Source organism: Monodelphis domestica, chromosome 1 (genome assembly GCF_027887165.1).
Source record: "Monodelphis domestica isolate mMonDom1 chromosome 1, mMonDom1.pri, whole genome shotgun sequence".
NCBI classification, from domain to species: Eukaryota; Metazoa; Chordata; class Mammalia; order Didelphimorphia; family Didelphidae; genus Monodelphis; species Monodelphis domestica.
The window spans coordinates 600,216,518-600,242,649 of NC_077227.1; the positions used below are offsets into that span (position 1 = coordinate 600,216,518).

General features: G+C 41.7%; 1 protein-coding gene across 2 annotated transcripts in view; it reads right to left on the bottom strand.

Annotated features, from left to right (window-relative positions):
- KCNIP3 (potassium voltage-gated channel interacting protein 3) overlaps positions 1 to 26,132 on the bottom strand; it is a 165,249-nt gene that overhangs the window by 134,978 nt on the left and 4,139 nt on the right. For both annotated transcript variants that reach the window (XM_056813743.1, XM_016424666.2), the window contains exon 3: positions 90 to 255. In XM_056813743.1, the coding sequence (XP_056669721.1) occupies positions 90 to 255 (166 nt within the window). The remainder of the gene's footprint in view (positions 1 to 89; positions 256 to 26,132) is intronic.

Consider the following 26,132-nt stretch of genomic DNA (forward strand, 5'->3'; position numbering starts at 1 on the left):
GTTGCACAGACAACTGTGGGGTCCCCTCGGCCAGTTCTCAGACCCTCTGAAAATAGCCAGCCCTCCCTCCTGCCCTCCACTCCTTTTACCTGACCCCTGAGGGGCAGCGCTGGACAGGATCCACCTCACCAGACAGCACTTCATCAGAGCCTTGCGGGTAAGCCGGGGTTTCTGCCATTTGGTGCTCTCCTTCTTGCCCAGTGGAGTCTGGCTGGGGTCACCCAGGAGGCTCCCATCTGTCTCCTTCATCTCTTCCTGAAGGAGAAATAGGCAGCCCATTAGGAAGGACTTGTCTGAGAGAACGAGTAGTGACCTTCCCTAGCTCAGCTTTCAGGAACTTCCCGAGGCTAAGCTCCCTCTGAAACCTTCCTGATCATCAGCCTGGCCAGAGAATATCCAGGAATCAAAAACTCAAGGTTCAAGACCATTAAGTCCAACCCATATAGGAGAAGTCCCTTCCAAGCAGTCAGTCAAACAGGAAATGAGCCCTCATAAAATGCCTACTATATGCCAGGGCAGCTAGGTGGCACAGTGAATGGCGTGATGAACCTGGAGTCGGGAAGATTCTTCTCCCTGAGTTCAAATCTAGTCTCAGACACTTCCTAACCATGTGACCCTGGCAAATCACTTAACCCTGTTTGCCTCAGTTCCCTCATCTGTCAAATGATCGAGAGAAGAAAATGGCAAACTACTCTAGTATTTCTGTCAAGAAAACCCTAAATGGGTTCATAAAGAGCCAGACACAACTGAAAAAAAAAAGACTAAACAACAGCTATGTGCCAGGCACTATGTTAAATATTCTACAAAATCCTCCAAAGCAATTAGTCATCTAGCCCCTGCTCAAAGACCTTCAGCAAAGGGAAGCTTTTAGGAAGGTTTTCACCCATCTCATCTAAACCTGCCCTTCAATTTCTACAATCCATAAGCCCTCTGGTGCCACTAGAGCAAGCCTCATCTTTCTTCAACATTAGTTCAAATACTTAAAGATAACTGTCATGTCTACCTTAAGTCTCAGCTTCCCCCAAGGCTAACCTTGTCATTTTATAAATGAGAAAACAGTCCCAGAGAAGGAAAGGGGGTGCTTCCCAAAGACACACAGCATGCCCTGAGACTAGAAATAGAAGTATTATCTTATTTTAAACATCTGTTATGTATTAGAATTACCCATGGTTCTAGCATCAAGAGAGGTCACCCAGTCTGGCTTCCCACCTTGTATTGTTTTCAGTTGTTTTTGGTTGTATCTGACTCTTCATGACCCCATTTAGAGTTTTCTTGGCAGAGACATTGGAGTGGTTTGCCATTTCTTCTCTAGCTCATTTTCCAGATGCGGAACTAAGGCAGACGTAAGTGACTTACCCAGAGCCACAAAGATAGTAAGTGTCTGAGACCAGATTTGAACTCAGAAAGATGATGAGTCTTCCTTGACTCTAAGCCCAGTGCTCTATCCACTGTACACTTTGCTGCCTCTTCCTACCTCATCCAGCCAATCAATCAATAAACATTTATTAGGTGTCTACTATTTGCCAAGTACTATATTTAAAAAGAGGTTATGAAAAGAGGCAAAAGAGAGTCCCTGTCTTCAAGGAGCTTACAATCTAATGGACATGGGGATGGAGAGGGAGGACAACATGCATATATATATACAAAAGCAAGCCGTATAAAGGATAAATAGGAAATAATCAACAGAGAGAAGGCACACTAATTAAAGAACTTCCTCTCCCTTGCAGGTGATCATCCAGCAACTGATAACTCCAGGGTTAGGAAGCCCACAATTTCATGAGGTAGCCCTCATTCTATTTCTTGAAAAGTCTGGCTCTTGGGAAGGTTTTCTTCCCATTGAGTCAAAGTTTGCCTCTCTGTAGTCAGACAGGAAAAAAACAAGATGGCATCCATTTTGGGGGCTGCCTTTTGTTCCTCTTGGCTCCTGCTGACATACCAACCACCATTTCTTTCACTCCATCTTACCCCTAGGATTTTTTCACATCAACTATTTATTGATCATATCTCCCCATCCTAGTAAGAAAACAGTGAACTCAGGAACTAGAAGAGACCTCAAAGCCCATTTCTAATACATACTAGCTATGGGACCCTATGCACATCATTTAACTTCTTGGAATTTGTTTCCTCATCTGTAGCACCCACTCCATAGGGCATCATGAGTATCAAATAAGAAAATATAACTTGACCCCCATATCCTAGCCCTTACCACTCTTCTGCCTTGGAGCCAATACACAGTATTGACTCCAAGACGGAAGGTAAGGGTTATTAAAGTTATATATATATATATATATATATATATATATATATATATATATATATATATATATACATAGTTTACCTACATTTGCTTCACAAACTTTAAAATGATATACAAATATCAAGTATTTATTATTATTATTATACCTAATCTAGTAAGGCTCTCCCTCCTCCCAGGATATTTACTCCATCTCAGAAAAACAGAATCATAAAATGTCATGGGATTTTATATCTAAAAGGGGCCATTGCATCTATGCTCCTCATTTTACAGGAGAAGAAAATAAGACTCAAATATTATATACCTGGGAGGGATCATCTTAATCTACATTCTTCATTTTATAGTTAAGGAAAATAAGTTCCAGAAAGGTCAATGATTCTCTCGTTTCCTCTCCACTCTACACCACAGCTCAAGCTGTGACCCTCTTGCCTGTATATTGCACTAGCCCCCTAACTGTTCTCAATGCCTCCACTTTCATCCACTCTTTAATCCATCATCCTGTTATTAAAAAAATCTTCCCTAATGAACTTCTGATCATGTCACTCTCTTGCTCAAATATCCTTGGTGGCTCCTTACTGGCTTCAGCTTCCCAGCCTTGTGTCACACTGCTCCAGATGAGAGGCCATGCATTTGTCATCTTCAAGGAGATCAGCAGTGCTACTGACATGCTGAGATCTATGCAGAGATTTCCCTCCTATGACAAACCCTTGAGAATCCAATATACCAAGTCAGACTTGGACATCATTGTCAAGATGATGGGCATGTACATGGTGTGGGACTGGACACTCAAGAAAAGAAAGCTCAAGGGCTTGGAAACAACTGCAGTCAAGAAGACTGTTCTGGGTGTGATGGTAACCCATGTTGTGGCTGCTATCTAGCCTGCCCCAGGAATGCCACCCATGATCCAGGCCCCCCTGCATCATACAGCATCTTCCAGAGAAGCGACTTTATATGCTTCCACCAAGTATGATCCACACCCCTGGAGAGATACCACTTGGGGCCATGACCCCAAAGCAGATGATGCCTGGATAGATGCCATCCACCCAGCTGCTTTCTGAAAACCCACTGAACCATATCCTGTTCCTCACCAACCTGCCAGAGGAGACCAATGAACTCATGCTGTCTGTGCTTCTTCAATCAGTTTGCTAGCTTCAAAGAGGTGCCTCTGGTGCCCAGGCATCAAGACATTGCTCTTGTGGAGTTTGACAAGGAGGTACAGGCTGGAGCTGCCTGAGATGCCCTGCAGGGCTTCAAAATCATCCATAACGCTGCCATGAAAATTTCTTTTGCCAAGGAGTAGCCCTGTCCCTGTTGGTTTCCCTCTCCTCCCCATCTCCTTCCTTCTTTCCTTCCAGGGCAGCCCTCCCTCTGCTCCTCTTCTTGGGGTTTACTGAAGGTACATCCCTGCTCACCTCCTCCCAGCTGTAGCATGAGTGTGCCTGCCCTGTATTCCTGTACCTCAACATTGTACCCAGAGTCTGCCCTACAGTCGTTGCACCTGGAGCTGCAGGGAGAAAAAAAATGTTTGATGCCTTGATTTAAAAAAATTTTGTTTATGATTCTAAAAATATACCAATTCCCTCCTCCCTTCTCTCCCATTGCTCACAGCATTTGTTCAGTTGTTTCAGCAATGTCTGACTCTTTATGTTCCCATCTGGGGTTTTCCTGGCAAAGATACTGGAGTAGTTTGCCATTTCCTTCTCCAGATAATTTGACAGATGAAGAAACTGAGGCAAACAGGATTAACTGATTTGCCCAGGGTCACCCGGCTAGTGTCTGAGGCTAGATTGGAACCCACGAAGATGATTCTTCCTGATTCCAAGTCCCAAGGTCTATCCACTGCACCACTTAGCTGCCTGCTCACAGCATTACCAACTCTATGAAGGTTCTCCTCCATCCTGATCACCACTCATTGAAATCCAGCCCATTCTCAAAGCTGCATCTTAAATGGCAGCTCTCCTGAGACACCTTCCCTGCTCCTCACCCCACTCTCTAATGAGAAATGCATCTCTCCATCCCTGGGAACTTTCATGGCCCTGTGTATGTCTTCTGGGCTCTCGTCAGAGACTATTTTGGACAGTTGCTATTTATGTGCAGGTCCCATCTCTCTGAGCTCATGCTGGAGGAGCGTATTGATGTTTGCATTTCCCCAAGGCCCTGCAATATATTCAGCACACACAGTGATATTTACACAGGACTTAAATAAAGGTTTGAAAAGCTGCTCTTACATAAGTTTTCCCTTACCGCCAGCCAGCCTAACTGTGCATCTGAGCACAGCTTCTAGTTCTATCTTCTGGAGCCAGTACAGAACAAATCGAATACCTCTTCCACATGATGAAAAATACTAGATGATGATTGTGCCCTTTCCTACTCCCTTTTCCCCCCAAGTCTCTTTTTCAGGCTAAATATTCCTGGTGCCTTCACCTGATCTGCACCCTTCACCATCCTACTCTGTTTGCAATCAAGTCCTTCATCCTACAGAACTGACTCTAATATTCCAGATGTCCTCTGACCCCCAGGTCTATGCCCTCCCTCATCCTGGACACTATTCATTTCCTAATGGATCTTAAAAATTCATTTCTTAACTATTGGATCACAATATTGACTCACAGTGAGTTTGCAGGTCACTAAAATTCCCAGATCCTTTTTTAGGCAAACTCCTGCCGAGGCATTCCTTCCCCTTATTCTGTGCCCCTCTGTCTCTGTCAGTTTGGATTCTCTTCCCCTCCCCACGATGCCTTCTGGAATTCCTATAACTGTAGTCAAAAACGAGCCCTGGAGGATGGAGGATGAGAGAGAGGGATGAAAGTACAATCTAAAGGACCAGAGTCAAACTCAGATGGAAGCCAAGGGACATAAGGATCCCTTTAGCCTGCCGAAGGCTCAGAAAGCCACAGATGAACATTATCTACGTTCTGTTGAATCTGTGTTTGTTTTGTTAAATATTTTCCGATGATACTTTAAGCATTGCTGCTAAAATGCCACCCATAGACCCATGTTTGAGAATAGGAGAAGGAGATGACATGAAGTAGGTGTGTTTGGTTACTGAATCAGTCTAGACTGAAAAGATTTGGCCTTTTGAGTCCAGAATGTCTAATCCAGAGGGCTTTAGGAATTACTAATGGAAAATTATATAATAATAGCTTGTTTATATAGAGGTTATAGACATTGTCCTATTTGTTCCTACAACAACCTCATGAGGTGGTAGTCCAAGTATTATTATCCCTATTTCACAGATAAAGAAACTGAGGTTTAGAAAGGGGAAGTGAGTTGCCTGAAAGCACAGAATTAGTAAGTGGTAGATCTTGAACTCCAGGCTTCCAAGTCATTTACTCTCTGTATGCCTGTCTTTCCATCTAAAAACTAAAGAAGATGGATTAGATGGCCCTCCAAGGTCCCTTCTAGCTAGGTGCCTTGGAGTCAAAAGGCTTGCATTCAAATTCTAATTCAGTTATGTGACCTTGGATAAATCACTAGACTTTTCTGAGTCTCAGTTTTCCTTGCCTGACAAATGAGAGGGTTGGGTTAATTGATCTCTAAAGTCCTTTCCAGTTCTATAGTTCTGGGTTTATTTATTATTATTATTCTATATATATAACATAGTTATATAGAGACTTATTCTTATTCTATAGTGCACTTATAATGAACAATTTTACATATGGAATGAGGGGATTTGGGGTCAAATCCTGGCTCTACTTGGGGGCAGTTAGGTGGCTCAGCAGATAGAGCAGTGAACCAGGAAATAGGCAATCCCAAAGTCAAACCTGGCCTCAGACACCTACTATCTGTGTGCCCCTGGGCAGTCGTATGTCCGTAGATAAATGACAAACTCTCTCAGTCTCAGTTTCCTCATCAGTAAAATGAGGATAATAACAATGTCTACATCATAGGGTTGGTGCAAGGATCAAATGAGATAATATTTGTGAAGTGCTTGCAAACTATAAAGTGATTACATAAATAGCATTATTCTTTTTCCAGCTCTAAATCCTATGACTTTATTTGGATCAAGCTGGAATTTTTTTAACCTAGAATTCAATTTACCTATTCAACCAACCGACTGCCTGGAGACACAGATCCTGAATGTCTCAAGGCATTGTAGTTTTTACTATCTCATGTAACACTTTTCCCCCATTCCATACCCTGACCAAAGTGACCACTGGAAACCTCTCCCTTAGCTAGATCCCTATAATATCAAATGAATATTTGACTCCCGATTCAATACTGCTTGGGGGTATCTCATCTCATTTTGTTATTTCTTATCTTTTTATATATGGTGCATTTCCTAGACAATTATATTAGCATCATCAATGTCAATACCAATAAGCATTTATTAAGTACCTACCATGTACCAGATATGGGGCAGCAGTGACAAATTGCTAGATACTGATTTAGAAAGATTGAGTTCAAATCTGGTCTCAAACATTTACTAACTGTAGGATCCTGGACAAGTCACTTAATCCTCTCTGCCTCGGTTTCTTCATCTGTCAAATGAGCTAGAAAAGGAAATGGCGAATCACTCCAGGATCTTTGCCATGAAAACTCCAAATAGGGTCACAAAGAATCTCATGTCCCTGAAATGACTGAACAACAACAAAACATTAATTATCTACTGTGTCCTAGTCATTGTGCTAAGCACTGGAATATGTCATCTTGAAGCTGGCAGACACCTTACAGTCATCTAATACAGCCCCTACTTAAAGCATGAACCCTTTCTGCAATGCTCCAAACAAATGGTCATTGGCCTTCACACAAAGACCCACAGTAACAGGGCACTCGTCACTACCCAAGGTGGATTACTTTAGTTTCTTAACAGCTCTGATTTTTCCATTGTTATTATTCAGTCATATCCAACTCTCCATGACCTCATTTGGGATTTTTCTGGCAAAGATACTGGAGTATTCTTTTCCATTCCCTTCTCCAGCTCATTTTATAGATGAGAAACTGAGGCAAACAGAGTTAAGCAACTTGCTTAGGGGTCACACACAGCCAGTAAGTGTCTTGAGCCAGATATGAACTCAGGAAGATGAATCCCTGATGCCAAGCCCATCACTCTACCCACTGGACCACCTAGCTGTCCCAAAGTTCCTCCTTATTTTAAGAGAAAATTTTTCTTCCCTTTAAACCATACCCACTGTCCTTAGTGGTACCCTCTGAGTAGAAATGGAGCAATTTTAAACCCTTTTCTATAGAACAATCCTCCAAACACGGGAAGACAGTGACCTAACCTCCCAAATGTTTGGTGGCCATACTAAGTCTTTTTTTTCTCTAGACTAAATATTTGATTCCTTCAGCCAGTCCTCATGTGACATGGGCTCAAGTCCCCTCACAGTCCTGTTCACCTCCTCTGAATATTCCCTGTTCTTAGGATGTGGCTTTCTGAACGGAATATAATAATTCAGACGTAGAATGAGCAATACAGAGTAGAGCCATACTAGCATTCTCCTAACTCCTGGATTAGCTGAACTCCTTAATGCAGCCTGAAAATCACATTAGCTCTTTTGCCTGCCTTATCACGCAGCTGACACATCAGGCTTGTAGTTCAATAAAACCCCCAGATCTTTCTCATGCAAACTGCTGTCTGGGTCTCCCTCATCTTGTAGATTCTGTAGTTGAATTAGTAACTTATGTGCAGAGTTTTTTTTTTATTTAATAAATTTTACACCTAAAGAAACTGAGTCATAAGTGAAGTGTCCTGTCTGAGGTCATACAGATAGTAACCAGATTTGAATTTAGGTCTTCCTGACTCCAGGGCCAACTTGCTAACCACTATGCCACCTAGCTACCTTTACAGAGGAAGTAAGCTTCAGTTTGATATTTCAAAAAGCTTCTTTTTTTCTTTTTTTCAGTTCCAAGGCAGAAAAGCAGTAAGGGCTATGCCTTGGAACTAAACAAAAAAAAAAAAAAAGAATCCCAGCCCTCTTAAAAACAAGCAGCACTGGCCCTTCTGTGACTCAGAGACTTGTGTCTCAAATGATTTTAGAGCTGACGAAGGTCTGCTTAAAGATATTTTTATTCAAGACTTTTTCCAGGGGATTGATGTGGGACAGGAACGGATTAATTCTCTCTATGCTAAATACACTAGTTAGCTGAGGATTTCAAAAACTTGAATAAATCTGATAGGATAGAGATTTGGTCAGTTGGGGGAAATTCAGATGGAGAAACTGAGGGGTGCAGTAGCAATCCAGGAACTGTGTAGAATCACAGAATTGAGTAGAAATCAACCCCAAGGATTATCTAGTTGATTCCATTGCCTGAACAAGAATCTCTTCCCATCATGCCTATCATTCCAATAAGGAGATGATTTGGGGAAACAATGAGAGCCCCCAAAGCCTTCACAGAGACAGGCAGGACACAAGAGAATGGCTAAGATAAGTGCTTGACTTGCTCACAGCAAAAGAGGAAGGGGGAAGGGAAGAGGAGAAAGGGAATCATCTTCATGAATATTTGACACCTGTCTGTCTGGGAAATGATTTGGTGAAATGTCAGGATCAGCCCAGAGAAGTGGGGAAATAAGAACTGCAGAGCCCCCTCGTCATTTTCATGAGGAGTCTAAGAGAAAAAACTTTGGGATTTAAAGCTTCTGGGGTCAATTTTAGCCTTTCAGTGACAGCTTTAAAGCTTACAAAGCCCCTTCCCTACAGCCCTGTAAATTTGGCAGTGTCAGATATTCAAGCCCATTTTACAGGTAAGGAAACTGAGGTTCAGAAAGATTCAACTCAAAATATGACTTTTTTCAAGAGATGTTGCCCTTTTTGTAAAAGCCCTCCACAATCAATCTGTATAGACCCTGTCTTTACATAAATGAGAGAGAGAGAGAGAGAGAGAGAGAGAGAGAGAGAGAGAGAGAGAGAGAGAGAGAGAGAGAGAGAGAGAGAGAGAATAATAATAAAAGCTCCTAAGTGCAGGGACATACAAGAAGTCTTTAATAAATGCTAGTTTACTGATTGGCTGACAGGCAGTATATAGATTTATATCTCCATTGCCCACTACATTGCCTGGCCCTGTTGTCAGGGCTTAATAAATGCTTGTCATCAGTTGATGTGTTTTTCCAATTAAGCTGAAGGTCCAGAAAGACTCTCCTTTCACCTCAATCTTGCTCTCATTATCAGTTTTTATTTTCACAGAGAAAAGGGAGGGAGCGAAAGAAAGAAAGAAAGAGAGAGAGAGAGAGAGAGAGAGAGAGAGAGAGAGAGAGAGAGAGAGAAAGAGAAAAAAAGAAAGAGAGAGAGAGAAAGAAAGAAAGAAAGAAAGAAAGAAAGAAAGAAAGAAAGAAAGAAAGAAAGAAAGAAAGAGAGAGAGAGAGAGAGAAAGAGAGAGAGAAAGAAAGAAAGAAAGAGAGAGAGAGAGAATAAGAGAAAGAAAGAAAGAGAGAGAGAGAGAAAGAGAGAAAGAAAGAGAGAGAAAGAAAGAAAGAAAGAGAGAGAGAGAAAGAGAGAGAGAAAGAAAGAAAGAGAGAGAGAGAGAGAGAGAGAGAGAGAGAGAGAGAGAGAGAGAGAGAGAGAGAGAGAGAGAGAGAGAGAGAGAGGGAACTAGCTAAAGATTGCCAAGCTCCATGGCCTACTTACTTCAAGAGTTCTGGATGCAGCCCAAATCTGTGATAACAAACACTATCCCCTGAAGCTTGTAGGCATAAGATTTGACTGGTTCATTTTTTATAAGGATGATGCCCTAGTCTTAGGGAGTAACTAGCTGGCTGGCATGTAGGAGATGTGATTATAGGCAATGAACAAGACTGAGACTGTAATAAGCCTATCAGAACCAAGAAGAAGAAGAACAATAATAGCAATAACTGATGCTGCTCTAGCACTTTAAAGATTACAAAACATTTTACAGACAATATGTCAGTTTAGCCTCACAACCACCTTACAAGGACTACAGATATAATCATCTCTATTTCATAGATTAAGAAACTGGAGGTCAGAGCGAGTTAAAAAAAAATTGCCTTTTGGTACACAGGACTTCCTGACCAAGTCCAGCATTCAGATCTCTGATCTGAGCTGCCTCTCATTGCTTTTCATCCAAATGAGTATTTTCCCTTCAAAGCCATCTCGCTTATATAATGTGGTTGGAGATTTTATGTGAGAGACAGTATACTTGCATCAGAGCCGTTGCCCCAGCTCCAAAAGCTGTCAGAACTTGTTTTAGAAACTATCTGTGGAACCCAAAGAACATTCATTTCTATTCTCAACAGCCTCATTCTTGGCTGGTGGAACAAACCCAAGAGTCATTCAGAGCCAAGCCTGGTGAATAAGGACAGTGACTATAGGACAGATCATCTGGGAGATTCTCTTTCCTTGGAGAGGCCGATGATCTCAGCAAGTTCTTAGATGGGGGATTCTTCCTCCCATCTCACGGTGGGAGTAGGATGGTTTACATTTGGTGGAGATGGTGGGGCTTTACCTATCTACTATTCCAGAGAATATTTTGGTTTTCTCCCTATACAAACTCCTGTAATGAATTCTTGGAGGCCCAAAGAATCATGATGAGCAGACAACAAGGCCCTGGGACTTTTGTTACATTAAGCTAAATTTCATAAATGCGGGAGCCTCCCATTCTGTGCCAGGCAGACTTTTCTGTGTGCCATTCATTACCTGTATCCTAATGTGATATTTCTACACTTTTATTCCTCTTTTCCCTAGAGGTGATCAAGTTAGTGTGCAAAATAAGACATGTCATTTTTGGAACTACCAATGTGGGAATTTGTTTTTGCCTGGCTGCATATTTGTCACGAGGATTTGGTTTTTCCCAGTAGCTAGTTCATCTCTCGGTTCTTTCTATATCAAAATCCTATAATCCTTTGATATCTAAAGCTCCAGATCACAGAAAGATCATCATAAGATGTTTGGTCTTTTAGAATGCTCTAATTTGGTTTTTTTTTTAACCCTTACCTTCCATCTTAGAATCTATATTAAGTATTAGTTTCAAGGCAGAAGAGTGAAAAGGGCTAGGTAATTGGGATTAAGTGTCTTGCCCAAGGTCAGACATCCAGGAAGGATCTAAGGCCCAATTTGAACCCAGGACCTCTCATCTCTGGACCTAGTTCTCTATCAACTGAGCCACCCAGCTACTCCTGAAATGCTCTAATTGTTAAGAAGTCTTTCCTAATTCAAGCCAAAATTGGCTTCTTTGCAGTTTCTACTTTTTCCTTTTGATCCTGTCTTCTATCATCAAAGAAAACAAATCTAATCTTTTCTCAGCTTGATGGTCCTTCCAATATTTCAGCACAAATATTATGATTTCTGAGTCTTCTCTTCTTCTGGCTAAGCATCCCCAATTCCTTCAACCGATTGTCCTAGGATATGGACTCAAGGATAGCTCCTGATCCCTTTTGGGACCATTCATTTTCTTCTCTTTAAAATAACAATTTCTTTACAGTCACATATTCACAGAAGCTTTATCATTTTCAAAGAACTTTGATCTTTCCTCTTTTATTTGGTCCTCACCACACCCTTATGAGTAAGGGAGAACAGATAAGATGTCATGATCTGAATTTTACAGATGAGGAAACCAAGATTCAGAGGCCCAAAGCAGTGTCATCCAAGATTACATGAGTCACTGGCAGAGCTAGGACTAAAACTCTGGCCCTTTCACTCCTGGTTCAGAGATCATTGTTTACCAGGGAAAGTGTGTGGCCAAGTCTCTGAATTCCTAGAACAGTATAGAAGGAATAACCCTTTTACAACTGTTCTGGTCCTTTGGTAATTACTTTGCCACAGTGCCTCAATCAACCAAGAGCCTTTAGAGCTTCACTTATCACTTACTCTGTACCATATGCTAGAGAGGCAACTTAATTTTCTTCTCAGGTGGTCTCTGAGACTCAGACCAGAATCACATTGGCAGAGCTAGAATTCAGATTCAGAGACTTAATTCAAAAACTACCAGGGCAAATGCTGGACTAGGAGTTCTTAACCTGGGGTTCATGAATATTTAAAAAATATATTCTTTTATAACTGTATTTCAATACAATTGGTTTCCTTTGTACTCCTACATATTTTATTATATGCTTTTAAAACATTTTTCTGGGGCCAGTGAGGTGACTCAGTAGATTGAGTCAGGCCTGGAGATGGAAGGTCCTAGGTTCAAATCTGGACTCAGATCACTTCCTAGCTGTGTGACCCTGTGCAAATCACTTAACCCCCATTGCATAAACCCATGGGTATGCCAGAGGGGGCTGCTTCCCTCCCCCTCTCCACCTGTGAAGATTGGATTTAGCTATCTCCTGATTGTAACAATGAAGATACTCTCTTTAACAAAATCAGGAATGTCTACACCCATACTTAAGGATTAAGGATTTAGGAGGATGGCCTTTGATAGACATGTGCAGAAACAGCTGACAGACCCCTGGGCTGTCCTAAGTCAAGCTTAAGCTACCATTGGTACAGATGAGACAAAGGAAAGTGATGTAAAACCGTCTATATATTTGGCATCACTTCCTCTCTTTGGTCTCTTTCCCTGGAGAGGTGGCTCTGGCTGGTCACTTCCTATGAGCAGGCCTGGGCGCCAGTTTGATCCTGAAACTCAAGCCTGGAGGAGCTCCCTCAGACAACTTCCTTGAGATGGTCATGTGGTGAGTAATAAGACTGACTCCCTTTTCCCTTGGCTCTCAGGGGAGGCCACCTTGGTCAAGGCCTTGAACTCCTGCCTGGCTCAGCCTAAGCTGGAGCAGTTTAAATTAACTCTTTTCCTCTCTCTCTCTCTCTCTCTCTCTCTCTCTCTCTCTCTCTCTCTCTCTCTCTCTCTCTCTCTCTCTCTCTTTTTCTTAATTTCTTTCTTCTATATTAATTAAAATCACCATAAACTTCCAGCTGACTTGGGTATTTTATTATTGGATTTCCTTGGGGACCAAATTAATTTAGATTTTAAGTCACAAGCCTAAAAATATCTTTAACACACCACACCTGAGGATATTTCTCCCATTACCCACTCTTCCGCCCAGCAGCCCAATGGGAATGATTCCTCCCTCCCCTGTCTAGAGTAAGGAGGTGGCTCACATGCGGGCATGAGGATTGCAGTTTGGATACTCAGGCTCTAAAAGGTTCGCCATCACTGCCCTAGACTTTACTTCTCTTTTGCCTTGGAACCAATACACAATATTGACAAAGGGTAAGGATTTTTATTTTTAAGTTATTCTGAAAAGAGGTCTATAGGCTTTACTAGAATGCCAAAGGGGTCTATGACACAAAAGAGGTTAAGAAGTTGGCTAGAGATTGTGTGCCCAAACTACACCTTCAAACCACCCACCTGTGAGTCCCTCACATTACCCCAGAAAGCTGAGGGAGGAAGTGCTCTGGGGCATGCAAAAAATGTCCTCAGGCATGATGGAGAGGAGGAAGGGAGTAGGCCAACCAATCCCCCTCACATGCATGCATGCCACATCTTCACCAATGCAGCTCCAGGGTGTTTCTGGATTAAAAGGACTCAAGTAGCTGCAACAAAGAAGTGAAGGAAAGAGTTATAGGCCAGGTCTTCTCTGGAGATCTTGAAAAAAAGTCTTGGCACTGTGAGAGAGAACCCAAAGGAGACCTTGGAGGGAGGTTAGGATTATAGAGGGGTCAAAGTCACAATACACTGGCCAACTCTCTGGGGAAGCCAAAACCAGATTAAAATTTAACTGGGAAGAGTTAAACAAAATAAATAAAAAACACAATAGAGGGTAGGTAATGTTGATTTTGTGGTTTCCTAAATCAATATGCAGCCTGGAGGCAACAGTTTCTATTTGAGTTTGACAGCATTTCTTTAAGATAACAGTAAAGGTTGGAGGGCACTAAGAGAAGGCTGGGGGATATCATTGATCATAACTTACATCTTTTTTTGTGTGAAGTCATAGAAAATATTTCTATACACAGACAGCCCCCAAAACACACACAAATGAAAAATAAAGCTTAAAAAGTATGCTCTGATCTTCATTCAGACTCCATCAGTCCCTTCTCTAGAGGCAGATAACCTTTAAATCCTTGAATATTGCCTTGGATCATTGTATTGGTCAAATAACTAAGTCATTCACAATTGATCATCGTTAAAATATTGCTATCACTGTATACAGTGTTCTGGTTCTGCTCATTTCACTTTGCATCAGTTCATACAAGCATTCCCAAGTTTCTCTAAAAGCACCGTCCTCATCATTTCTTATTGCACAATAGTATTCCATCATAATCATACACTGAACACTGCATGTTCAACCATTTCCCAATTGATGCGCATCCTCTTAGTTTCCAACTCTTTGCCATTTCAAAAAGAACTGCTACAAATATTTGTGTACATATAAATCCTTTTCTTTTATCTCGTTGGAATACAGAACTAGTCAGTGGCATTGCTAGATCAAAAGGTTGGAACAGTTTTATAGCCATTTCAGCATAATCCCAAAGTGCTCTCCAGAATGGCTAGATCAGCTGACAACTCCACCAGTAGCACATTCGTGTCCCAATTTTTTCAAATCCCTTCTACCACTTGTCATTTTTCTTTCTGTCTGGTTAGCCAATCTGATAGGTGTGAGTTGATGCCTCAGAATTGTTTTAATTTATATTTTTCTAATCAATAGTGATTTAGAGCATTCTTTCATGTGGCTATAGATAGCTTTGATTTCTTCTTCTAAAAACTGCCTGTTCATGTCCTTTGACATTTATCAATTGGGGAATTCTTTATATTCTTATAGATTTTGCTCAGTTCTCTATAGATCTGAGAAATTAGGCCTTTATCAGAGAAGATTGCTATAATTGTTTTTCCTTTTGACCTAGTCTGCCCTGGTTTTGTTTGTGCAAAGATTTTTAAAGTTAATGTAATCAAAATTATCCATTTTTATATCCCATAATGCTCTCTATTTCTTATTTAGTCACACATTCTTCTCTTCTCCATAAATCTGACAGGTAAATTTTTTCTGCTCCTTTAATTTGTGTATGATATTACCCTTTATGTCTAAATCATGTCATAGTTTACATCTTTACATCCTTTTAAGGTTTACAGAGTGCTTCCCTTCACCATAACCCAGTGATGTAGGACCTAGTACAAATATTATTCTCACTTTTGCAAGTAAGAAAATTGAAAGTCTGAGAAGTTAAGGACTTAGCACAGTGTCTAGCACATAGTAGGTGCTTAATAAATGTTGATTGACTGATTGAAATGACTTGGTGATAGTCACAGTTAGTAAGTGCCTAGGGCAGGATTTGAACCCTTATTTCCTGATTTCTAGGTTTCCACTATGCTAGATTGCCTCTCATAAGGAAAGAGGCTGGAGAAGTGAGAGGGCAAGGACTCTATACAATTCCCAAGGGACAGCTAAGTGGTACAGTGGAGAGAGTGGAGAACCTGGAGTCAGAAAGACCCAAGTTCAAATCCAGTCTCAGACACTTCCTAGCTATTGTGACAAGGAAATCACTTTAAAAGACTGATATATATTAATTTAAGGTCGCCAAGGAATTCAGCTATGTAATTCCTAAATGAAAACTCAAGTCAGCAGTCAACCTTTTATGGAGTTTAATTACAAACATGAGGAAGAAAGGTATTAGAGATAGAGAGAGAGAGGGAGAGAGAAAGGGGAGAGAAGGGAATAGGGCTTAAATACCCCTTCTGTTTAGGCTGGGCCAAAAGGCCCAAGCCCTTAGACAGCTGAGGCAAAGAAAAGAGATCAGTCCCTATCACTCACATGACCAAAATGGAGAAATAGTCTCAGGGGCCTCCACCTCCAGCTTCCTTCAGAGCAAGCTTCTCAGAGCACAACCTCTCAGAGCAAAACCTCTCCAACCAACCCTCAGTCCTCAGACCCTGCTATCTTTAAGGAAACCATCCAAGTTCCCTCCCCTCAGTTCTCACATCTACCAATCACTGTCCATGTCTTCCCTGTGCCAATGGTGGCTCTAGCTTAACCCAGGACCGCCCAGAGGTCTGTGGCTTTGCACATGTCTGTTGAAGGTCATATTCTCAAATAATTAAATCTTGATCTATGCTGCAGCCCTTCCTAAATCCTGTTACCCTGAGTAGGGTGGAGATTGGAATAATTCAATTTTGATCTATGCTGCAGCCCTTTCCATTGTTCAGCAAAAGGTTTCTGTCCTAAAGTAATCTTAAGAAGGGAGGAGGAGGAACCTCCCTTGCCAATGGGGTTCACATTCCAATGGTGAAATTTCCAACATTCACAAGTCTAAGAAATTTTAAGGTTTACACTATGTGATTGGACAAGTCACTTCACCATGTTTTCCTCTGTTTCCTTTTCTATAAAATGAACTAGAAAAAAATGGCAAACCATTCCAGTATCTTTGCCAAGAAAAATCCAAAGAAGATCACAAAGAATCAGACCCAACTGAAATGACAAAATAATAACAAAAGAATTCCAGGACACCAGCCCACTGGCTAGAATTTCCAAGGGTTGTTTCCTTTCTCTGCCATCTGGGAGAGTGCTAACAGTTTAGGTACTCCCAAGATGCCCTGAGCCAGAGCCCTACTGCCCTGGAGAAAGCCCATGGTGTGAAGATCAGGCATGAGCATCACTCAACCCCAGACACAGCTGTGTGCTACCCTAGAGCTCTTTTAGAAAATCCTGGCCAGGTTTCTGGAAGATAGATAGAGGGAGGAGGCAGAGAGAAGATGGGGAATCTGGGAGTATTCACATTTGAGTATCAAAGCTTAAGTCTAGGGGTCATTTATGGACTCGGTATGGAGAAAGGCAAGAGAACAAAGCTGAGACACAATGCATCTCTGGGCACGGAGGCTTCGAGGTGAGAGCGACCTCAGAGAGCTCTGCCCGCCCAACCCTAACAGAGCTGACTGACGTCTCCTTGAACAGGTGCATCTGTCAGCTGTGATCAGCCCACGTCCCTGAATACTGAGCAGCCACATGATGGTGGAGGGAACAAAAGGGAACTGGAGGGAAGGAAGGGATGGGGGAGGAAAGGGGGAAAGAGAAAGACTGAAATGAGCCAGAGGAAAAGGGAGGGGCTGGCTTCAGGTGAAGTGGGTCCCTTCATGAGCTACCGGGGAAAGGTAGAGAGGTGGGTGAACTGGACCAAACTGCCCTGTTTTCCTAGGACCAACTGAGTCCCGGATTCTTCCCATCTCCTACAGCTCTCTATGAGAGCTCCCTCTCCCCAAGCTGACCTACCTGAACTGCAGGGCTTGGGACAATCATTTTATAAGAACAGGGTCCCCAAAATAGTAATGTCACATGAAAACTTAGGCACAGGCTGGGGGATGGTGAACTTCCAGTGGGGTCTCCTTGGAAGGGTACAATGGAAAGAATTCCAGATTTAGAGACAGAAAACTGAGGTTTAAATCCTGGTTCTGACACTTACTACCTGTGTAAACTTGGTCCCATTATTTTTCTTGACTGGACCTCGGTTTCTTTCTTCATCTATTAAAGTAAGGAGTTGTATTAGATAACCTCTCAAGTCCCTTCAGTTCCAAATCTATGCTCCTATGATTTCCAAATGGGGCAGTGTCCCCAAATGCTCCCTAGTCATGATGGCCTGTGAACTGAATCCCCTTTTTGTCTTTCCCCCCTATCTGCTCTCTCATCTCCTTCGCCTGGAACAGCTGTCCTTGGGCAGCCTCTCTGCCCTTTCTGTCTGTTCTATCTCCTCTCTCTCTCAGCCCCACACAGTCAATGTCTCATGCCCTTCTCCCTGGAGCCCTTCTCCTTGTCTCCCTTTCTGACAAACAGGCTGTCCTTGAGACAGATGGGCTGTGGGAAGCAGTGTGAGCAAATCCCCAGAGGGCTAGAGAGCCAGAAAGCAGCTGGAGGGGCTTATCAGCTCGGTGGCCTGGGCTGGCCTCTGAGTCCCTCTGTTCCTGGCTCCCCTTTTAATGTGGCTAGAGGCCCCTCAGACATTTTTATGACTCCCAGTGGAAGCTTTCGTGCTATCGGAGGACTCTGTGGTCCTCCGTGCTATTGGAGGACTGCAGGGAGAGTGCTAGACTGGAAGGCAGGAGTCTTGGGTTCTGTTTCTGTCTCTGCCCCTGGTTCAGTTGACAACCTCATCTCTCTGGGTCTATGCTTTCTCATTGGTAAAATAAGAGGGTTGGATTAGATGACCTTTAAAGTCCCTCTTAGGTTATGATCTAAGCCGTCACAGAAATGTCTTCTCTTTGGCGATTCATTTTGGATACATCCTTTGAGTTGGTGATGCTGACCATTAGTAACATTCAGTTGTTTGTTCTTTTTCAGTCATGTCTGACTATTCATGACTCTGGTGTTTTCTTGGCAAAGATAATGGAGTGGTTTGACATTTTCTTCTGCAGTTCATTTTACAGATGAAGAAACTGAGGCAGAAACTGCTTGCCCAGGGTACCACCACCACCAAGTATCTGAGACCAGATTTGAACTCAGATATATGTCTTTCTGAATCCAGGCCTGGCACACTGTCCTGTGTCACCTAGCTGCTCTGACCTTTGGTAATTATCATTACTAAAAGATGGACCCAGGACCTTCCTTTGTAGGGGGTAAAGTGGGCTGGGGGTAGGGAGCAGGAATGGGAATAGGGAGAGAATTACATTTATACCCTAAGATGGGTGAGAAACAGTAAGACATTGCTTAAAGAGTCCAAGTGTACTCCTGCCCTTCTCCTCCTCTCTTGGCCTTCCTCTAATGGCCAGCCCTGGTCCATTCTCTTTTCTCTTTCTACATTGGACTCGTTTCTTTGGCTTAAAGGCATTGAATGGTCTCTTTAAGTTACAAGTCCTTCATATCTACCACAGTCATGAACACCTGAGAAGCAAGGCCAGCAAGAGGATTGAGAGCTGGGTCTAGAAATAAGAGGTCCTAAATTCAAATGTGGCCTCAGAGGCTTTCTAGCTGTATGACCCTGGACAAGTCATTTAACCCCCATTGCCCAATCATAATCACTCTTTTGCCTTGGAATCAATACACAGTATTGATTCTAAAACAGAAGGGAAGGGTTTAAAAAACTACCTGAGCAGGAATTAGGTTGATTTGAATGAGCAAAGAACAGAAGCAGTGAAAAGACAGACCATAGGAGAGGCAAGTTTTATGAAGCAAGATCATAGTGTAACCGCTGGAACGAATCTTGCCTAACCTACTGGTTTCATAGGTGAAAATGCTGAGGCTCAGAAAGGGCAAGTATTCAAAGCCACCTTGCTCATTAGTGGCTGAGCTGGATGTAGAACCCAGGTGTCCTGCTCCCCCCCAAGCACTCCGAGGGAAAGGAGGGGAGGCAAGTAAAGTATGTCATGGGCACCCAGAGGGATGGGGTGGCCCCTGGAGGACAGAGAGACTGAAAACAAGCTCCCTTCATGGTTTGTTGCTGGCTGGTCATTTGTGGGTATGGGGGTATGTGAGAGTATGTGGTAAGGGGGGGCTCAAGGATAAAGTACTGAGGCTCCAAAAAGCTTCTTCGTCCTAAATCCCCAAGTCCTACACATTGCAGACACCCACGACTACTTCCTGCCATCTGTCCCAAGTGGTGGAAATAGACAGTGAGAAGTGAGGGCGTGGGGGTGTCTTTACAGCTAACAGAAGGCTGCCTGCCTCCCAGATCCCAGCACAGCCACCTGCTGCCCAGGAGAAGGAGAGCCTGGGGCTGGGTGCCAAGATTAGGAAAGGTAAGTAAGTCACCCAATATGGGTCTAGTATGCAGGGTGGTACAATGCTAGCTGCTTTATAATGTCACTTCTTATAAATGCCCACATTATTAATGACCAAAAAAAAGTCTGCACTTCATGGCATGTGTTTTAGGATCTTGGGATTTAGAGCTAGCAGAGCTTCTAGAACTCTATTAGTTCAAATCTCTCATTTTACAGGGGAAGAAACTGAGGCAAAGAGAAAACAAATGACTTGCCCACAGCTACATGGAGACCTCTACGCTCTTTGAAAATTACTTTTTCTCCAAGTAAAAGAATTCCTAGTTATGATACTCTGGCTCTGTTGAGGGAAATAGATTTTGAGTAGAAGCCCAGAAGCTTGGGGTTGAAAGATACCCATTATTCGACTTGTTATTTAACTTTTCAACAAAGCCCCATAGGATGTTGGAACTAAAAGGGAATTTATAAATCATATGTACTACATAGGCTCTGGGTCACTAACATCCCTTACATTGGCAGGTTGGGTCCCAGAGCTTGGTTATTACAGCCCCTCTCACAGGGCTCTAGAGCTAACCCTGAGGGATTGTTCTAATACTATTTATTATTCATGAGCCCCTATCTGGAAGGTTCCCCTATACCTGTGTTCGTAAACTTATGGCACATGTGTGCCAGAAGGGGCTGCTCCCTTCCCCTGTCTACAACACCTGAGGACATTTCTCACATCACCTGTCCCTCTGCCCAGCAGCCCAATGGGAATGCTTCCTCCCTCCTCTGTCTGGGTTAAGGGAGCAGCTTACATGTGGCATGAGGGTTGCAGTTTGGGCACTTGGTCTCTAAAAGGTTTGCCATCACTGTCCTATAATATCATTTACCCAATTAATATCTTCCCAATATAATTTAACCAATTGATCTCTCCTTAACATTAATTAGCCCATTAATGTCAAATAGCTTTCCAAAGAGATATTTACTTTGGAGATATAGCAACAACTGAAGTACAAAAACCTCCCAAATGGAAAGCCCAATCTCCTCTACCACCTCAGTCCCTGGGAAGAGTGGGCTCAACCTTAAAGTAGTGATTACATTACAAAACATGCTTTTCCCACCAAGTTAATTTCTGGGTATGGCATAGCTGATGAATAAGATACTCTCTTGCTTGCAGTACATGGTGTCCTGGATACTAGGACTTTTCACAGCTAGGCTGGGTTAAACAGGTTGCTCTTCTGGACTCCTCTGGGACTGGCTAGAGATATTCAGTCATGTTAAGTATTCTCCCATCAGGACAGAATGAGCCCTTAACTGGAGTTTCAAAGTGGAAAAGATAGGAGCATTCAGCAAATTAGCATGAATTGTGAATTACTGTGCTGGAGAGAGGATGGAAATGTTCTTTCTTCCATGATGCATAATGGCAAAAGCACACAATAATCACAATACACATTGATATATCTCATTAAAATTTACAAAGGATATTCCTCACAATAGCCCTCTATGGCAGGTGATGCAAATATTATTCACGTTTTATAAATGAGGAAATTGAACATTGGAGAAAATTATGTAATTTGTCCAGACTGATACACAGCTAAGTAGCATTAGAGCCTGGATTTCTAGCTTAGGTCTCCAAGCCCCTTACCACACAGGGGTAGAGAATAAGCATTTATATAACATCTATAATGTGTCAGACTCCGTACTAAGGACTTTACAGGTATTATTTCATTTTTAGTACCTCACAATAGTAGGCACTATTAATATCCCCATTTCACAGTTAAGGAAACTGAGGCAAATGGAGGTTCAATGACTTGCCCTGGTTCACACAGTTGATAAATGTCTGATATTGGTCTTGACCTCAGGTCTTCCTGACTCCATGTCCAGTGCTCTATTGAACTACCCCAGGAGCCACTTTGGGCTTACCTTTGGTTCAGCTCTATGAATTAGATTCTAACTCTTACTCTGGTACTGAGGGAGGGCAGGGCTGCTTTCCTGAAGTCACTTCCAAAGGTCCAGGGACATGCTCTAAACTTTCTTCTCTTAATAATCTGCTATAGCTCTGTCATCCATGAACATAATTCAATTCAATTCACAAGCAAGGCAAGATATCACCCTTGTGATGATGTCATTGGTCCTTGTCAAAAAAACAAAGGACAAACTATAACAATCAAACAAATATTAGTCAAACGTCTATGTACTAAGAACCAGCACTGTACTAAGTACTAGCTTCACAAAGATAAAAATTTAAGTCCCTTTAAAAGAGATGAGATTCTGCAAGGATGTGGTTTACAACATATGGAGATAAGTATATATAACAAGCAATACAAAGTAATTAGGAATGGTAGAGATCCAAAAGGAAGGAATGAGGGAAGGCATCAGGAAAAGCCTTCTGGAAGAGGTGGCACCTGAGCTATGATTTGTGGGGAGATGGAGATTCTAAGAGTATAGATGATGAGGAAATGCATCCCAGACATGGAGAACAATCTCTCTGAAATGGTACTCATTGGGAGATAAGTATAGTAAGACTTTTAATATTTTATACTTTTCTTTAAAATGTATATTATCTTTATTATATCACATTTTTCTATATAAAGTTCCCACTCTCTACATCCCCTCACCTTCCTATTGAATCCCCCTTTGTAATATGGAAAAACAATAAACCAAAACTGACCAATTTGGCAATAATGTCTGACAAATTTGACTTCTACAATTGTTTGGTGCATCTGATTTCTTGATTCAATATTAGTCATTGCATTTATTCTGAGTTCATTTCATCTTTTTTGTTTATTTTTTAAATATTGTTGCTCTTATTATGGTACATAGTTCTTCTGGTTCTGTTTACTGTGCCCTGTATCAGTTCACGCAAATCTTCTCATGTTTTGATGACTTTCTCATACTTATTTTTTCTTACAACACAATAATATTCCATTACATTCGTATGCCAGTTTATTCAATCACTCCTCCCTCAATGGGCATTCACTTTGTTTCCGGTTTTCCCCTACTACAAATAGGGCTACCATATTTTGGTTTATATGAGGAGTTTTTGTTTTGTTATGTTTACTTCTTTATGGTACATAGCTGGATCCAAAGGAATTATTTAGTATAGTATCACTCTCTGGGCTCTTCCCACAAATTTGCTTTCTTAGTCCTAAATTGGATCCCCATAGAGGTGACTACTCTCATATTTTGGAGAGTTAACTTAGGGGTTACTCACTTCTAAAACTATACCTCATGAGCCCCCATTAGTGTGTTTCTTAGTAGCAGCCAGTAGTCATAATTAGTTCTTAATAAAAGCATTTATGAAGATAGCATAGAAAGAAAAATGACAACAAAATCTCTCCATAAAACCATGGTGTACTCTCCACATATTCACAACAATTTTCCAGTGAAAGAGTGGGCATGGGGGACAGCTAGGCGGCTCAGTGGATTGAGAGCCAGGCCTAGAGATGGGAGGTCCTGGTTTCAAATTTGGCCTTAGACATTTCCTAGCTGTGTGACCCTGGCAAGTCACTTAATCCCCATTGTCTAGCCCTTACCACTCTTCTGCCTTGGAACCAATACACAGTATTTATTCTAAGTGGAAGATAAGCAGAAAGGAAGGAAGGAAGGAAGGAAGGAAGGAAGGAAGGAAGGAAGGAAGGAAGGAAGGAAGGAAGGAAGGAAGGAAGGAAGGAAGGAAGTCTTATAATAAGAGTGAAGCATGTATTTTAGAAATATATTTGCAAAGTCAATGTATTGCTTCAGACCTCCAAGTCCTGACTATCTTTTCTGTCTTTATGCAGTCCTTTCAATGGCCTGGATCCCCATTGACAGACTGGCTCTCTCTGAAGTCCATAGCTGGCTTTCTTTTGTACTGATCGGGGTCATGTTCCTTGAATCTGTTTCCTCCTTTGGGTAACTCTATATCACCTGCTTCCTCAAATGGGTCTTAAACTTATGCAAACTTACTCTTCAAATGCTGGATGTGAAGTTTCTTTCTGGGTGAGTAAATATGCTGCCATGTACCATGCCTAATAGGGTGAAAAAAAAGAAAAGAAATCCCTTCCCTACCAGCAATCTCATTTTATAACTTCCAATGCCTTGGCTGCTTCCATCACCTCACAAACTGCCCTTTAAAGGTCACCTGGGGTTTGTGTGTCATTTTTGTCTGCCAATGGAATTGACCCTCCTGGTTCACTCAGATAAAGGTGATCACACCTCTTAAAGGGATTAGATTCATCTTTTCCCTATTCCTTTAACACCTCATTAACACCTTGTGATTGCATTCTGGGTTTCCTAGGTGGATAAAAGATCAGTTCCCCTATACTTAATCCAAATTGCTTTCCAGAATGGCTAGACCAATTCACAGTTCCACCAACAGAATATTAGTGTGCCTGACTTCCAGCATTAACTGTTTCCATCTTTTATCACTTTGCCAAGTTGATGGGTGGGAGGTGATATCTTAGTTGTTTTAATTTGCATTTCTCATATTATTAGTAATTGAGAGCCTTTTCCCATATGGTTTCTCATAGTTTGGCTTTCTCCTCTTGAAAACTGTTCATAGCCTTTGGATACTGGATTTATTTATACACACACACACACATCAGAGGTGTGATTAGAAATGATGAGACTTTTAAAATTCACCAAAACTCCTGTTTTGGCATAGAGGGGCTAGTATATCTTCTATGGAGAGAGGTCCCATACCAATGAAATGGAAGATCCTTGAAGTACTAAAACCTGTCTCAACTTAAGCACCCAATGAGGGTTGTTCCCTTCAAAATGGTTTCCTGGGAGATGTGTGTGCTTGTAAGGGGAACCAGTGAATATCCTTGGGAGAAGGTCATTTAATGAATTTCCAAAATCCCACCTGAATAGAAACAATAGACTAGAGAAGTGAGGGACCCCTTAAGCATACTTCAGTGTTATATCAGCAAGATACTACAACTTATTTGTACCTATTGCCTTTTGGGGGTCACCCACAATTTTAATTCTTTAGAAATTGTGGTATTTCATTATTCAAAGAATTAGATCATCAGCAGAAGAATATTGGTGTTTTCCAAAGTATCAATCCATTGTGCTAATTTTTTTTCTCTTGAAAAAATACTATTTGTTATGTGAAATGGCTCTCTGGAAAGGGAATAAGATACTTGGGATAACTATAATGATGCAAGAAACAGAAGATATCAATAAAAGCTTTTTTTAATGGTTTCCTGGGGAAATTGCATATTCATTTCCCAAGATGCTGAGGACTCTTCTTTGGGAGTTGCCTTCAGAGCCAAGTTGATTCACATTAGAATATATGAACAGCTTTAGTACTTTATAATTATATTTTGTATTTGACCTCCCCAAACAAAATCATTTTCTTAAACACAGTGAGTAGTTTCCTAGGCTAAGTCCTTGATGAATGGGAATATATCAAGGGAAAAATGTGTTCTAGGGGGTGAGCTGAGTAATAGAAATCTGCCTCACAAGATGACAAATATCTGTGATTTCTTTTGTCCTTTCCACTCTGAAGATTGCCTGAAGCTCAGTGAAGTTAACCAATAGGCATTTTTAAAAAACCTACTATGTGCAAGGTACCACTTAGGCTCTGTGGATGCAAAATAGTGACTCTAAACTCCTCTAGCTATCAGCATCCTTAGCTGAGTACCTAAGAATCCTTTTTTCTCCTTTTCACTTAAATCATTCCTTAATTCTTCAAGGTCCAGCTCAACTCCTCACCTTTTCTGTGAAATTTCTACTATCCCAGTTACAAAAATCTCCCTTAACTTTCGCTTGCACATTTGGTAGGGAAAGGAGAGGAGGGATCTTGAACTTGGTACCTCAGAAAACATGTTAAAGTTCTTATCCTGCCACTTATGAACTATATGAATTGGACAAATCACTAAATCACTTTACCCCCATCCTGTGCCTCAGTTTCCACATATATTAAAATTTAGATAATGTTTATATTACTTAGCCCATTAAGAGGAAAATATCATATAAATCCCCACATCGTGGGAAGCAGCAGAGCAAAGTGCTTTCCCTGAATTGAGAGTCTGAGCACCTTTATTCAGATCTGGCTTTCTACCTGTGTAACCTTAGGTTTAACTTCTTAATTTCTTTGGAGCCTAGTTTCCTTATCTGTAAATCAGGGAACTGAGACCCCTAAATTCCCTTCTAGGTTGACATCCCATATTGCCTCCTGGCAAAATGAACTGGGATCCACAAAAATATTAAAGGAACTAGAGAAAGATTCCCAGGGAACTAGTCAGATTCTCATGGTCAAGTTTGGACTGTTCACTCACAAATCGATGAGATCAGAGAGCCATATTTCCATTGATCTAATGCCTATTACAGGGTTGTCACATAATAGGGTTTCAACAAATATTTCTTGACTGATTTCAAATTG